This window comes from Cupressus sempervirens, chromosome 8 (assembly GCF_028749045.1).
Source record: "Cupressus sempervirens isolate cs-2001-9-10 chromosome 8, ASM2874904v1, whole genome shotgun sequence".
Taxonomy (NCBI): Eukaryota; Viridiplantae; Streptophyta; class Pinopsida; order Cupressales; family Cupressaceae; genus Cupressus; species Cupressus sempervirens.
This window is the reverse complement of record NC_143125.1, coordinates 827,212,283-827,229,845: the sequence shown is the minus strand read 5'-3', so window position 1 is coordinate 827,229,845 and position 17,563 is coordinate 827,212,283. Positions and strand designations below refer to the sequence as shown.

Sequence of the window (17,563 nt, the reverse complement as noted above, 5' to 3'; positions counted from 1 at the left end):
GTTTCTTTTGTTGATCCTGAGAGTTTGGTGTGTGAAATTCAAATTCACTGCCTTTTGAAGATGTGTAAGAACTCCTCTTAGAATTTGAATGCACAATCCCCTTATTGGAATTATGGCTTTGTGAGTTTTGCTGCCTTGGAAAAACTACACCATGTGATTGATCATTTTGAGATCCATACTCTGCATTAAATTAACTTCTCTGTTGTATAAGAAGTCTGTTACTGAAGTTTTCAACATGACAATGCACAATTAATTGACCCGTGCGAAGTTTATGCTCATCGTTGTGATGTTGCATAGGGGAACCCATATGTGTATTTAAACAGGGAGTTTGAAGTCCCCATACAGCCTTGGGGCTGAGAACAGAACCACATGGATGAACATCATGTCCTCTGTCTCCTTCACACCAGTCAACGTTAGCAAAATCAGGCTTATGCTGAATCGACTCCACATCCCTTCTGTGTCCTGTCTGGCAGCCAGTGACCTCCTCATGCAATGGGTTGTGGGACGTGCGATCTGCTGAAGAGTCCAGGTGCCTAGCTGATCATTGTTTTCAATGGTTTTAATTCCATGACTATTTGTGCGCATGTCAAGCCATTCAATGCCAATGTTAGAAGCCTGTTCACACAGACCACGTGATATGGAGCTATCACTGAGTCTTTCACCGTGAGCTGTGGGTTTAATAACCATATTATTTCTGTCTGCATCCAAGGTGTGCTGTGAGCCATAAGAGTGAGCAGTGGAGCCGTGAGTGTGCATAAACTCATCTGACTGTGGAGTAACGAGCCTGTGATGTGGGCTGGAACTGTGAAGTTCCATATTACTGCCGTGAAAGACAGTTGCTTTTGCAAATTCTACACCTTTAGACTGAGGATTGTCTACAATACTTTGATTTGAAATGTGATGAGTATCCTATTCCTTATTAAGACTGTGATTTCCTAATTCTTCAATACTGTGTTCATCAGTAGAATTGGAATGACTCCACATGCTAGTGGATGAAGCGGAAAAAGGGGCAGGAGCTAGAACTGAATTTGGGGATAAATTACTAGAAGGAGCATTGTTCTGATTTCTTTCAATGTTGGAGTTATTATCAAACATAGAGAAAGGGGCATATTCACATACCGTTTTTTCTTAATGGTGTAATGCTAGAAATACCTTCTCATTGAAGACGACATCTCTACTTCTAATGATTTTCTTCCCAACTGGATCCCATATTCTGAAACCAAATTGGTCTTCACCATAGCCCACAAAAATACTTTTTTGCGATTTTGGATCAAGCTTTTGTCTTTTCTCCTTCGAAACATGTACATAAGCTTCGCAGCCAAACACTCGGATGTGTGAGTATGAGATTCTCTTTTCCAGCCACTCTTCCTCAGGTATTCCAAAGTCCAACCGAGAAGAGGGACTTCGGTTGATTAAATATACCGCTGTATTGCATGCCTCTGCCCAAAACTCCTTGCCTAAACCGGCATTAGAGAGCATACAACGAGATTTCTCAAGGATTGTTCTATTCATCCTCTCCGCTGCTCCATTTTCTTGCAGGGTGAATGGAACAATCTTAATTCTACGGATGCCATTATCCCCACAAAATGAATCAAACTCCAATGAACAAAACTCTCCGCCATTGTCCATTTGCAAGCACTTTATTTTGTGGCCAGACTAATTCTCCACTAAAGCCTTAAAGATTTTAAACTTGCTGAAAACATCAGATTTCTTATGCAATATGTAAATCCATACCTTTCTTGTGCAATCATCAAGGAAGGTGACAAAGAAGTTTGCTCCTCCAATAGAGCTTTCCTCAGTGGGTCCGAACACATCAGACTAAACAAGTGCCAAAGGAGTACCTTTCTTTTCATGTCTGGTCCTCAAAAAGCTGACCCGCTTCTATTTTCCATAGAGACAATGTTCACAAAATTGTAAGTCAACTAATTTCAGCCTTGGTAATTGCTCCCTTTTATGCATAACAGCAAGTCCCTTTTTGCTCATGTGACCGAGCCTTTGATGCCACAATTCTGAATTACTATCTTCAACTGTCATGGCAGCCCCCACTTCACCGATATTTTCTACAATATACAAGCTCCCAATCTTGTCTCCTTTTGCAACTAACATGGATCCTTTTGTGACTTTCCATGAATCAGTTTGAGAAGTGACAAAACCTTGTGCAAATAGTTGACTTACGGAAATCAGATTTCTCTTTAGTTTTGGAACATGACGCACATCTTTTAATAGCCATTTAACGCCTCCTTTCAAAGATAATAAAATATCTCCTTTTCCTATTATTTCACATGCCTTATTATCACCAAAGTATACTTCACCGAACTTACCTTCTTGATAATTTGAGAAGTATTCTGTACATGAAGTGGCATGAAATGATGCGCCGGAATCCAAAACCCATGAGGCTGAAGTGGTTTCGGTTGTAGATAAAATCAACACGCTATCGTCTTTGTCATAGACAGTGTTGGCTTGACTTTCCCGCACTCGTTCTTGTGCTCTCTTATAACCTCTACAATCCTTTTTCACGTGACCACTTTTGCCACAAAACTAGCAATCTCCTCCTTTCCTTTCCCTTGACTTCGAGCGCCTAGCTGATTTTGATCTTCTATGATGATTGTTCCTTCCTCTATTTTGGCTTCTTCCTCTATTTTCGGTGCTGACCACCGTCAAGGCTTCACCAGATGAGGATTCCTTGGTGCTTCTCCGCATATCCTCACTAAGTAGAGTTGCCATAACTTCATCATAAACTAACTTCTTGTTTGAGGAGTTAGAAGTACTAACTGCTGTAACAACGGGATCCCAGCTGTCCGGTAATGAACACAACAAGATGATAGCTTTAGATTCATCATCTTGTGTCATGCCAACGGAGGTTGCTTGGCATAGCAAGGTGTTCAAATCATTTATATGATTCGACATCACAGTCCCATCTTTCATTTTCAACTTGTAGAGCTTCTTCATAATAAATATTTTATTTGTAGCTGAGGCCGTTTCGTACATAGTTTGAAGTTTATCCCAAACTTCCTTTGTCGAAGATTCATTGTGAACATTGAATAAAACATTTTGTGATAAAGAAAGAAATATTGTTGCCTTCGCTTTATCATCAATTTTAACCCAATCTTCATCTGTCATTGCAGCCGGTTTGTTTGCCTTTCCATCAATTGCTACTACCAAGTCTTGCTTGACTAACAATGAACGCATCTGAACTTTCCACAAACTGAAATTCTGTCCCGAGAATTTCTGCACTCGCAAATCTTCCATGACTCCGGATTTTCAAACACCAAAATCAATTCCAGCGTCTACGCCAAGCTCTAATACCAATTGTGAAGTTTGCTGAAAGTGCAAACTGGAAATGAACAAAACAAGCAAAAAAAAAGAGAAATGCAAACACACGATTTATCGTGGTTCACCACAAATTGTGGCTACATCCACACTGCAGGGAAGATCTCTATTAATGTAAATAATTGAACTTTACATCACAGCTATTGCTTCAGCTCTTCGAATACAATCTAAAATGATCAACCTCCAAAACATATTTATAAAGTCTCAAAGGAAATGAAGAGACAAACAATTTGGAGGGAACAATAATAAAATAAGCATAATAAAAAAGAGACTGTTGGGCTTCACATATGCACCCAACACCCGATGCTCGATGCTCTGGAATCTCCCATTGCTCAATACCTAATGAAATCCAGTGTCACACTAAACCATTTCAACATTCAGTACATTAAAAACAAGTTTTGAACTCCGGGGAGTTCTTAAAATAGAAACTACATCTCTAAGAGGACAGCAAAGACATAAATTAGAAATCATAATGAAGAAAGTCAGAATTCTATATAAAGATCCCAGATTTATCTTCTTTGTCATTTATTTCTATTTGAGCTCAGATTTTTGTTTCGGATCATTTATTCTGATGATGAACAACATTGTATATAGTTAGAATAAGTTTTCTATAAGGGGCTTTTTTGCTGATATTAGCGTTGTATGTTTCTGTATCGATGTTTAAGACCACCCTTGACATTCTATCATAGAAAGAAGAGTGACAAACTGTCCATACACAACAGCTTCCAATAACAATCATATAATAATCCAATCTTTTGGTACTATTAAAAATTAGTGAAACTTAAAGAAGTCTTTAAAATGAAATCATATATATTAGAATAATAAACCTGAAGCTGATCACGCAAGTTGACCACAAAGGCATTGGGTGTAGGTTCCACTGCAACCCATTTTCGTCTCTGAGCACTTGTAGGCCACTCACAAGTCCTTGCATTAGTACAGTGATGCCTCCTGGGTCTGAATGAGGTGCTATTCCAAGTGTGAGATCAGGATTTGGGCATGGTGGATAGTAATTTATGTTTATAATCTGTCTATGCTTTTGAAAGACTCTATTCAAATATTCAGAATCCTGTCCCATAGCTTCAGAAATCGCAGCCAAGAGCCTTGAACTGAGGACTTTTACTTCCTTAGCATACTCCTCTGCAATCTCTCTGTTATACAAAATATATAAAATAATCACTTATGCTTCTTCTTTGCGAATACTAGAGAATTTTATTTTATTTTTTTAGGTTTTTTTTACCTGTAAGCTGCGGGCTTTTGAGGCCACGCATGTATGTATTCCTCCACAGGATGACATGGCTGTGTTAGAAAATCCATCCAGTCGAGGGATTTGTCTTTGATGATATTTAAGCTTGTAGAAAGCTTAGTCAATTGTCTTGGATCATCTGAACAGAGGCATGCTCTTTCTTCTATGGGTATTTCGAAGAACTCTTTGGCAACATCCATCATGCTTTTCATCACACTCTCTGGCACTCCATGATTCACAATCTGGATGTTTCTTCACATCTTTTTAATAAATTGAAGCAGGTAAAATTTGATTAATGGAAAAGAGGAACACAAACGAATGCTTTACCTGGAAGAAACCATCCTCTTCACAAGCTCGTTTGAGCTCATTCACCACCGAATTTCTGGCAGGACCATCTAAATCTTTGAGGTTTATTACTGGAATTCTATGAAAAAGAGAAACCTCATCCATTTGGGGGCGTTCATCGGGAGGAAATATGTAGTTCTTCCTAACATGAAGATGGTTGAATCCATTGGACATGAGCTTCTTGTTTCAATGTTAGAAACAAACTTCTCAACAACATCAAGATGGGTTTCAACAAGGGCTTGGATTGAAATTTCTGTGGATGACATTGTGAGTCTCTGTGAACCTGAAAGGGGGAAAGTGGAAACCTTTATTACAGTGGACTGGATTTGTTATGGGGTTCTCAAATAAATTTTGGATTCAAAAAGTATCGTGGTCGTTTTTTTTTTAAAAGAGTGTCAGGTGTGTTTTTTTTGGAGAGTGTTAAGAGTGTTGGATTTGAAATAAACTAGTACATGCGTCCGAAAGAGGTGCAAGGGGTATGTTCATAGATTTTATTAGAAAAGAAAAAATTAAGAGATGTAAAATTAATGGAAAGATTTCAAATTGATAACATATAATCAAATTTGTATATAGAATAGTGGCATATACACATCACTAATCATTTTAGAGGTTCAAACATTGTACAACATTCCAATTCAAGAGTTGATTTGAATAGTACATTTTTTGAAATATTTTTTGAACTATAAATACATTTAAATGAAACATTTGCAATATCATGCAATTAGTCATGTGAGGGTTTTTTCTTTCCAAATTCATTGAATATAATTGCACAATTCTTCAGCTGTAGCCACTCCATCTCGTACGGACTCTTTGGCTTCACACTTTTCCTCATCAATTCCTAACTTAATAAGAATTATATGAACCTCAATCAATTCCATTTTCATCTTGTATCTGACATAATCTTGTATAAAATAGTTTAGGATTAGAGATTCCATGTGGCATGAAGATTTGTCGATTCATAAAAATAACATACCTTTATCATCCCCTTTGAATTTCAATGAAAAATTCTCTTAGAATGATTGTATAATACTAGATTTCTTTTCTACCACCAACTGAGTTATGTAGATGGAAATGAATTCTCCTTATGATTGTTTGATTAGAATGATTACATTAAAATCGTAAAATATAAAGTCATAGAGATGTTATGCAAACTTGTGTTTAGTGGAACCTAAGCGAGAGGGTGATCATGCTTGATATGGAATAAAATTTCAAAATGGCATCCAACATTATTCAACCATGTCAAATGGTTGAAGAACATTATTTTGACCAACGTATTAAAAATAAAATGTTAAACAATTTATTTAAATGCCCACATATCCAGAGTTATGCAACAATTTGTCAAACTATTTCATTTAGAAACAAGAGACACAATGCAACGTAGTTCCTGGTTGAAGCAAGCATATTTTAAAGTAAAAATGAAGATAAAGAGGGTAGGGAATCAGTACAATAAATAGTTGTGGAGAGAAGTGGGAAGAAAAATAGTGAATGGGATGAGGGGATCAAGAATCTTTAAATAAGATATGAATACAATGAAGAAGATAAATATAGAGATGAATACAAACACCTAAACATAAGAGTATGAGAGATAGGTAAATTGTAAAAGGTAAATTGTAAAATTTTAGGAGTGTTGGTTTTCCATTGGTAGCTTGATCTTGTAGCATTCTAACCTATTAGTTGACAAAGTTTGAAAATACCAGGACATTTGATGTTGGAAATGATCTTGGTGTGCAATGAGTGTGTAAAAATTGGGTGAAAAGTCAATAAAACAAAAAAATGGTCTTTTTCACATGCATTTATGTAGTAAATGAGGATGAGGTTAATCAATAGTTGATTGAGAAAAGGATTTTGTTTGTTAGCAAATGTTCTAATAGACAAGTGATAGCTTCAAAGGAAATATGCATCAATTTTCATGAATGTTTGAAATAAAACCTTTGAATTGTCACCAACATGCTTGTTTTATGTCTACAATGGAGAAAGGGATAAATAAGGAGAGAAGGGGTAGAGAAGAGTTGGGGTGGGTGAGTGGAGGGTGTGGGGTGAGATCCATTAGAGGAGTGAGAAAGACAAAGAGAAGGGGAGATGTCTAGAGATAAAGAAGAGAGGAAGTTAAAAGTAGATGGGAAGATAGTAGGAGATTGATAAAGAAGAAGAGATAAAGAGACATTAAACATTAAATATATATAAATATGTAAAAAGTAATTTTTATATTTATGAATGAAAAATATATATATTTATATCAAACGTTATGATAATAACAAATGTAAACAATGTAAAGATAATCTAATGTCAATATGTACATCCCAGATAGAGTATAGTGCATGTCTTCCACGTTTTGTTAACACAGCTATGAAAAATGTGTTTCACCACACAAATGCACATATAGTTGACTCACTTTATGATTGGCACTGGCATATTTTAATTATATAAATCTAATGGACAAGTGATAGCTTCAAAGGAAATATGCATCAATTTTCATGAATGTTTGAAATAAAAACTTTTAATTGTCACCAACATGCTTGTTTTATGTCTACAATGGACAAAGGGATAAATAAGGAGAGAAGGGGTAGAGAAGAGTTGGGGTGGGTGAGGGGAGGGTGCGGGGCCATGGAAAATGTGTTTCACCACACAAATACACATATAGCTGACCCACTTTATGATTGGCATTGGCGCATTTTAATTATATAAAAAATTTCACCTTCTAAATAATATTATATTAACATTTTTATATTTAAAATACTATATTCAAAATAAATATAGTGATGAAATATAATTATTATTACATAAAGTAAATGTAATTAAAATGGTAACATTCAAAAAATACATTTGAGAGTTTCAGGCGATAGTTTCCTACTTGAGATAATTTTTTACACAATTTTATTCAAAAAGATATTCATCAGCTATTACAGACTATGTAGAACATAAAAACCCAAACATTGAAATTTCTTAGCATCCAAAAAGGTATATCATTTGGCAAATTGGCAGTGATAATTTTGATGAGATGGACAGTCTTGTAAAGGACCATCCTCGTTTAGTATTGACAGTGCGAGTAACTAAACTTCTTAATAGAATTCAGAATTATGTACATTATGCAATTAGAGCTTCTATGGTATAACATTAATTAAATATTTTTTTTATACTAATGCTAATCAGTTTGATGATTCTTTTCCAAGTGTATTAAATATGTATGTGTACCGTCAATAAATACCAATTGAAACATACCAATGCAGAAATAAGAAAACCACCAAACCGCTTATCAGTGGCTCAAAATTCAACTTGATTTTCCAGCATCTTCTCGTAGGGCATTTTAATATCAGTTGGCCTTGTAGTTGTGTACAAAACATGCTTTGTTGTCTGATCCAAAACCACCACAGTTTTTAGCAGGCTATTGACTTTCGGCATCAAACAGAATGTAAAATGCACGTCTTCAACTTCAACTTTTTGCACTTGATTATTGCTAATCCTGCTCAAAAACTCACTGAAAGGAACACTAACATGGCTAGTCAAAACCTTGGAGTCTGATCCCATCAACAGAAAACCAGGACGCAAAATCACACCCAAGTGCAAACACATCGTTCCAATTTCCCACACTGACTTAATAGGATTTCCTTCCAATCCCACTTGCGGTTTCTCCACCATTGTCCTCTGTTTTTCTTTTCTTGATAGGACAAGCTACCAGTACCACTAGTTTCATTAATATCACTTAAAATATTATATAAGATAAAAATAGTATTTATAATTTTTAATAAGATAATAGTTAAATATCATTTTAATGGATTCAAACAAATTGATGCTTTCCATTTATATACCTTGTCTTATTCACCACTTAAGAGAGGTTTTAAATGTCTATATTTTCATTTTTACTTTGTTCTTAACTTTAGTCATCTACCCCCCTCTTAGATAAGAGGCTCACAATTTACCATTGTGTTGTAGGCTCTTGCCTATGTTATAGAAGTCATATTTTAATATTATTTTTGAATTTAAAAAATAGCAAGAAAACTAATATCCTAATATTATTATTTAATAATATTAATTATGGGATTATAATTAATCAATCAAAATAACATTCTGGAAGGATGAAGGGAGGATAGGACCTAGAAGCAGCTGTGTGTGAGGGTTTCGAAAGCTTGTTTTGTTGCCGCTAGGCTATGCATGCATAGGGAGAGTGCCTCATTTCTCTTCTATCTGGTGAGACCTTTTGTAACTTCAATATTGGATGATTATTGTTGTGCAGGGTTTGCGTTTATTGTGGGAAAAAAAAATTCAGAGCTTTTTTTCAAAGTTTGTCTGCCTAGCTATTATGGTTGCAAGTGGGGTTTCCACAAGTCTCATTCTTGCTAGAGCCTCTGGTTGTGATGGATCTTCTCTCGGGGCACGATCACAGGAGAAGGAGCCATTTTATGTTAGTGAGCGCCAAAAGTTAAATAAAGTTAATGGTTGTTTTTCGCGTAGTCAGGATCGGCCTATGCTGGTTATTCCTCCAGAAGCGGTAATGGAGGATGTGGACTATTTGGCCACACATGCATTGATATGCAAGTTTCTTGGTATTCAGATTTCCCTAGCAGCTCTAGAAGCTTGGATTCGCCGTTCATGGCAAGTGGAAGGTGATATGGACATTATGTTGGCTGGGAATAGCTACTTTTTGGTGAATTTCTCTTGCGTGTCATATCAAAATCGAGTCTTTGAGGGAGGCCCATATTTTTATGACAAAGTAGGTCTTTTTGTCAAACCCTGGCATCTAGGGTTCAATTCTGCTAAGGATCTTCCTTCGAGAGTTCCTGTTTGGGTCTGCCTGTCGTGACTTCCTTTGAAGTTTTGGCGTGAGGGTATCTTGCGACAGATTGCCGCTGTGCTCGAAAAATCGATTGCTATAGCCCACCAATCTCTAGACAAAAAGGCTAATTCCTATGCCCGTATTTGTGTTGAAATTGATTTAAAAAATCCTTTGTCAGATTCTCTAGAAATTTGTCTTGGCTCTTCTTCTTGGATCCAACAGCTAGACTATGAATCTATTCCCTTTCGTTGCCACCTTTGTCATGTGTATGGTCATTTATAGCGTCAATGCCCTCAAGCCTCCAAAGGCAATGGTACCCCAGTTGGGTTTTCTGGCCCAAGGACGGCTAATGATGGAAAGGGGAATGGTCCAAATGTTAGTGGAAAAGGAAATGCTTAGTCTGATAGTGCAGGTACAAGGAAAGCTCATATGAACACTTCAAGTTAGGGGCCAGGGCCATCTAGTTCTACTGGTCCTGATAAGGATGGTTTTATCCTAGCTCGAAACCATGCTAAGGGGTGGGGTCAAAAATGATCTCAGCTAGATCGGCAAGTGGACTTAGGGTTTAATCGTTTTGAGGTTCTTGACAATATGGTTCTAGAAGAAGGTATTCTTATAGAGGCTCAGGGTGTAGCTACTGGTTTAGAGGGGAGGAATTCTACTCTTAGTGGCAACCAAGATGTTGTAGTTCAGCATATGTCAGAGACTTCTATTGGCCCTGAGTCTAGTGCCCTTGTGGTTTCTCCTGCTCCACAAGAAAAGGATAATGTTCTTCTAGTAGATTTGGTTAAAGATGTGTTTGCCTCTGGTAAAGGAAAGGGATCTTCTCTTGCTTTGGGCCTAATGCAAAGACCATTTAAGAAAGTCTCTTTTACTACTCCCTCAAGAGTTGGGTGAAAGCAGGATCAGGAAAAAATTAAACTTACAGGCGATTTATTGGTAGAGTCTGGGGTTGTCAAGACCTTGGATGAGCATTTTTCCCACTCTACTCAATGATTATTCTCTCATGGAATGTGAGGGGGTTGAATAGCAACCCCAGACAAAAAGCTATTCACGATCTTGTGGTTGAGCATTCTTCGGATATCCTTTGTATCCAGGAGACCAAGCTTTCAGTAGACTCCATGTTTAGATGTGCTCCTAACATTTGGTTTCTAGGCCAATGTCAGTGTATTGGTGCTTTGGGGAGCTCTGGTGGTCTTGCCATCAGCTGGGATCCTAGGAAAATTATGCCACTTTATTGGGTCTCTTGCCTCTCGGCTCTTTCAATGGTTGCTTCCTCTCTAGAGGCTGGCGAGATTATTCTTGTTACTAATGTGTATGCTCCTATTGATCTCCCTAGCAAGTCTAAGCTCTGGGATCATATTAAGCATGTCAGAAGCTGCCATCCTTTCTTGCCTTGGATTGTGGCTGGAGATTTCAACTCTGTTCTTAGTTTAGAGGAGAAGAGGGGTGGTCTAGCTCGCTTGGGTCCTTCTTCTGAGCTCCTTCGGCAAAATATTGATCTTTTACATCTCTCTAATGTCAAACCTCTCAATGGGCTCTTTACTTGGAACAATCAAAGAGTTGTAAATTATGCTATCTCAGAATGATTAGACAGGTTCCTTGTTTCCTGCTTTTGGAATTCTAGTTCTCTTTCGCTCTCTTCTGAAATTCTTCATTGCAGAGGTTTTGACCACTGGCCTATTAAGCTCACAACTAGTTATGTTACTATCCCCAAGAACCCTCCCTTTAAGTTCCAGCTGATGTGGCTTCGAGACTCTTCTCTTCATGACTTAATGGCTCACTAGTGGAGACAGGGAGGCCCTGCCTATGGCACTGCTATGTTCTCCTTCTCTAAAAAATTTCAATTTGTTAAAAGGAAGTTGAAGCATTGGAACATGAATTGTTTTGGTAATCTCCATATTATGAAGAAGAGGGCTCAGGATCGTCTTGATGTTATTACCAGGCAGATTCAAGATCTGGGTTTTTCAGAAGCTCTTGGCATTGCAGAATCCCAAGCTTCTGTTGATTTAGTTGAGTGGGATCTTAGAGAAGAAATCTATTGGAAATAGAAGGCTTGAGTTGACTGGCTTCAGGAAGGGGACAAGAACACTACATTTTGCCATAAATTTGTGTAGGCTCGACGTAACAGGAGTTACATTTCTTCTCTTGTTACTTCTGATGGGATGCGTCTGACTTCTTCTCAAGCTATTTCCAAGGAAGCTATTCAGTTTTACTTTGCTCATTTTTCAGCTAATTTACCTCCAACAGAGATTGAGGAGAATACTATCTTGTCTTGTATTCCCTCTGTTATGACCAGGGAGATGAATGATTCTCTTATGAGGCCAATTAGTATGTCTGAATTAGAGGAGGTGGTCTTTATCTTAAAGGAACTGATAACTTTGGACTATACTACAAAAAGAATGAAAAATTTGAGCTCAATGCATATACAGATGCAGACTAGGGAGGAAACATTGATGATAGAAAAAGCACAAGTGGAGGTGCATTATTTCTAGGCAAAAGGCTGGTCACCTGGACTAGCAAGAAACAAACATGTACATCTCAGTCCACTGTAGAGTCAGAATATGTGGCAGTTGTAGTCAATTGCACAAACATTGTATGGCTCACACATCTATTGAATGGAATGAAAGAAGAAGTAACAAAACCTGTGATATTGTATTGTGATAATACAAGTGCTATAAACAAATCCAAAAATTCAGTGATGCATGCAAAAACCAAGCATATTGCAATCAAGTATCATTATGTCAGAGAATTGGTAGAAGACAAACAAGTAAAGTTGGAATACATTCACACAAAAGAACAAACTGTAGATATCTTCACCAAACCATTGCCCAAGGATGCCTATGAATATCTTAGAGGCAAGTTGGGGGTAATACCCCTAACTCAAGCAGTTTAAGGCAACAAGGAAGTTGCCCTGCATCAACAGGAATAAATCATTGAAATATTAACAGGTTGATGCAAAGGATGACAGCAGGAGCAGAAACTCCAAATCAGTCAAGAGCATGGTGACAGAGGGAGAAAATCAACAAGAAGCCAAAACTTATATTTTGCATGATAAAGATGCTACATCTTTGGCATTTATGTCAAAGAGGGAGAAATATGCAGAAATCTGATCAATACAAAGAAAGAGGGAGATATATATGAAAGAGAGAGATATATGAGATCAGTAGTAAAAATGAAGCAATACAACGTATACAATCTTGGTGGTAACTAAGTTGATTAATTGATCAGTTTGGTTTGCCATCAATGCCAAAGAGGGAGATTGTTGGAAATGATTGAAATGATCATAAGAAAAGTTGTTGGAATAATATATGGAACTGGTAAAGAATGTCCTCAATCATTATTTTGTCATTGGTGTCAAACTTGCTACTTGCAGGAATGACAATTGCTTTAGTGATCCAAATACTATCAATTAGTTGATTGTCAAGGAGGAGGCAATCAATAAGATGTAACTAGAACACCTAGAGAAAGGTTGAAGTTATGATGTTGTAATGAAGTACAAGGATTAGCTAAGCCATTGATGAAAAAGTGTATTTGATGACATACTATAAGATACAAAGAATGGGCACACTAGAACATATCAAAGATTTAAGGTTTTAGCTAAGTCTTTTGTAAAGCTCAACTAAGTTCATTAGAGAGAAGGAGCCGAGCAAGCTAGTAAGAGCTGAGCAAATTCCTAGTTAATGCCGAGTAAACTTCAAATGCCAAGTAAAGTTCAGATGCCGAGCAAGTTCAGATGCCGAGTAAACTTCAAATGCCGAGCAAGTTCAGATGCCGAGTAAACTTCAAATGCCAAGCAAGTTCAGATGCCGAGTGACACGAAGTTTATCAAGTGCCGAGCAGAACCAAGTGTCGAGTAGGTATAGGTGTCGAGTAACACAGAGGTGCCGAGCACCAGTAACTCAATAATGCTGAGTTGCTGCATTATTTTGAAAATCAAAGATTCGCCAGATCTAAGCTGGCAAGGTTGTTATCTAGAAATTTGTAAATTAAAAGGAAGATAAGAATGATGAGCTGGTGGCACAGAACACCATATAGAATGTTTTTAAGGATACAACTGGCGAAGTTTAGAACAAGATATGGGGTAGATACATTGTATCCTACCTAATCCATTTTGAAACCCTAAAATTAGAGAGGGAGAATTGAGCAGCAAAGGCAAATCAGATTTCTATTTAAGAAGACATAAGTTAATGAAAGAGAGAGAGAGAGAGGTGGTCAAGCATAAAAGCATGAAGTACTAAAGAAGGTGCTAAGGAGAAGAAAGCACAGGAACTCTGTTTGGATAGACAACCATAAGGATGATTGCATTGGTAGAATGAGTAAGAAGACTCAAGGAGACAAAGCTTGAGAGGAAGACAAGCAGTCAGAGCTAGAGTGATTGAAGCCAAGCATAAGCATTGAACTAAAAGTGTGATCTGAAATTTGCAAAGTATGTTGTAAGTTATATCAGATCAAAAGACTATTATCGTTACTTTCTAGCAATTGTAACAGTGAGTTTAAATCCTATGGACTTAGGTTGGTTTAATAGCCATAAGATAAATCCTTTAATAGGGTGACATTCTAAGTGAATGTTCTAAAGACCTTTAACTAGGCCCATTCCTAACAGTTTGGTGAAATCCTCTAACAGGGTCACATTTAACAGTGTGTTGTAAGCCTTTAACAGGGCAGGCTTTTAACAACGCATCACTTCAGAAAAGTGAGAATCAAGTAGCATGTTACTGGTGGTTTTTTTCAAATTGGGTTTCCACGTAAATCATTGTGTCATGTGTTGATCTTGGATGTTTTATCTTTGCATATTGATTTACTATAGCTTGTTTATATGATTGATTTAAGTTTGGATGGATGAAAAGTGTATGGATTCATTAAAAGAATTAAAAAGGTATTAATAGGGCATTTGGACCTTGACTAACTAATTCACCACCCCCCTCTCAGTTATTCTAAATAATTCTAACAATTGGTATCAGAGCTTGACTGCTAATTTAGTTTAAAGGGACTACAAGCAGAAAAGATCAAAATGCCAAAGAGAGAAGTTCCCAAGCTCAACAAAGACAACTTTGTTGCATGGAAAAGTTTGATGAAGCTACATCTTGGATCCATAGGAGATTATGCCCAAAATTTAATTGCCATTGAACATGTAGATCCAACAGGTGCTCCTACTGCAGAAGACATGAAAAACAAGCAAGAACACAATCAGACAATGCTGGAAATTGCCTCTGCACTCAGCTATGCATGACACTGCATTCAAAATGTGGAAAGCCCTATCAGACATCTATGGAGGAGATCAGAATGTTCAAAGAGCAAAAAGAGAAAGTCTCAGAGGAAAGTTTGATGACATGAAAATGGAAGAAAATGAGAATGTTGCTCAGTATGGTGCAAGAATAAAGGAAATGGTAAGTGCAATAAGATGCTTGAGTGGTCAACTGGATGAAGATACTGTTAATAGTAAGTTCTTAAGAACCTTGCTTCCTATCTATGCTATTAGAGTATCAACAATACAAGAGCTAAGATGTATACCAAGAAATAATCTAAGTTTTGAAGGTATAATAGGTAGACTCACTGCATTTGAGTTATCTAACTTTGACAACTACAGACCTAAAAATGTTGAATCTGCTTTTAAGGCCAAGTTATCACTGAAAGATGTTGAACAGGTGAAATCAAAGAAAGGAAGAAAAATGAAGTATGTATCCAGTGACAGTAGCACTGATGAGGAAGATATGGAACAATTGGAAGCATTGCTTGCTAAAAGATTTCACAGGGGCAAAGGAAAATTCAAAGGTAAGACACCTATCATTTGTTTCAATTGCAATGAAGTAGGACATATTGCTGCAAGGTGTCTGTCATGCCCTAAACTAGCAAGGTAAAAAAAATACAACTACTTTTTTTTTTCTTTTTTTTTTGAATTAATTTATTATTATTTTTATCATTTATTATTATTTTCTCTTAAGTATGCTTCTGTTATTAGCATTACATCTACTGCATTCAACTTTATCTCTATAGTGCGAGACTACTAGGTTAACTCATGATTTAGTTATCTATAATTATTTAATTTTCAATTGTTTACTTGCTAACTTTATTGCCATTGTTTTATACATGTGTCCCTATGACATAGAGCTTACCATTGACAATTTAAGTGTGTCTTATCACCACCAGAAGCTGGTGTTCAACTTACTTGGCAAGGTAGTCTTTTAATCAAATTTACTAAAGCTTCATTATTGTCAATTGCTTTAGTGTATTGATTTATTAAAATATTGTTATTAAAAATAATAATGCAAGCTTATACTTATTTTATATATATATATATATATATATATATATATATATATATATATAATTTATTTATTTATTTTAATGATAATGTAAATTTCAAATCTTAATATAACTTATATTATCCTTAAAAGAACAACATTACCTCCACATAATACCTAAAACTTATAATTCCCAAAAGTGTAAAACAACATGACTTAATAACCAATAATTCAAACGCTACTAAATTATTATTTTCTTGAAAACCCAATGATCTATTAGTAAATAAATTAACACTAAGTTTGTTAGCAAGCAATTTAATAACAATTAAGTTAAGCACTAAACTTTAACTAACATGATTTAATAATACAAGATCAATACTAACAACCTAGGTTCTCTAAAAAGAAATTTCCATAACTCTAGGCGTTTCCTCCCAAATTACCAAGTTGAGGCGCTCAAGGGAGGGGGAATCTGACATGGAGTCAGAGGTACATCCCATTGAACTGCGCGAGGTGTCTTGTCTAGCGCTAGGCACAAGTTTTGTTTTATTTTTATAACAATCTCCAACATGGGCCGCCTAGTGATACGACTCCCAAGCACTTTATTTGATGGAAGTAGACATGGGCGGCAGGTTTAGGTGGGTAGATGTGCCATGTTGCACTTTTAGGGAATCGCCCAATGACAAGTAAGGGCTTTCTGACTTTGTCAGAATTAAGTCAAATTTGAATAAAGTTTTAAACTATTAGCTTATATCACCTAGGAAAGATTCCCAAGGCGGCACATTTTAAGAGGGGAAGTTGTTATGCGTTTGGGAGGAGTTGGTGCATTAACCAAAGCCAAGGTCACATCAGCCTTTTTCATCAACTAATACATTGTCATATTAGTGACCTCTGCCTTATATGTGTTCTAGCACTAATGAGAGTGCCTTAGGTAATTTTAGTGGGGCTCCCTCCCACGTGGGAGATGGGACATCATGGGTTAATACCAAGGTCATATCACCCTCGGGATAGGTTTGCAAGAGTGTAGACATTTTGATTATTCTTTTGCTTATTTATATTTATATATATTTTACATCATAGGATATGTGGGTACTTTCCAACTAGATTAGGGAGTATATTATCATTATTGTTATATCTATATCTATATGTTTAGCTAGTATGTACTAATATAATTATTATTAATTCATCTCTTTTCAATTATTATTGTTTTGATTATAGATTGTGACATGTAGTCAAGTCAGATGGCTGACATTGTCATAACATTCTTTCATAATTTGTATATTCTATTTTTTTTTTTTTTAATATTTGATGTACCTATTTAGTTCATGGGACATGGGGACCAGAGTTGATATCTTGAATATTTTATTGTCTGTAATATTGGGAAATCAATTTATTCCTCTCCTCATACATTTTCCAGAGGCTTAATAAGCACCTACAGACTTGTCTCATTGTTACTAGACATTCATTCTCGAGCTATATTCCTTCATTCCTACCATGGTATTGAGTATGTCAAAGATGTGATAGTGCTATCAACCTAGGGATTTATTAAATCTTGATAAATGAATGCTCTATCTTTCATAATTTTGATCTACCAAGATACATCAACTTCTTCTTATATATATTTTTACAAAC

General features: G+C 36.4%; 1 protein-coding gene across 1 annotated transcript in view; it reads right to left on the bottom strand.

Annotated features, from left to right (window-relative positions):
- The window catches only part of LOC149544964 (protein DMR6-LIKE OXYGENASE 1-like), a 33,890-nt gene extending 28,538 nt beyond the window's left edge, over window positions 1-5,352 (bottom strand). The window contains exons 1-3 of the mRNA XM_089795499.1: window positions 4,901-5,352; window positions 4,568-4,815; window positions 4,158-4,478 (exon numbers count right to left, since the gene is read on the bottom strand). Of these exons, the coding sequence (XP_089651625.1) occupies window positions 4,158-4,478; window positions 4,568-4,815; window positions 4,901-5,092 (761 nt within the window). The 5' untranslated portion in view covers window positions 5,093-5,352. The remainder of the gene's footprint in view (window positions 1-4,157; window positions 4,479-4,567; window positions 4,816-4,900) is intronic.
- Window positions 5,353-17,563: the final 12,211 nt, after the last annotated feature.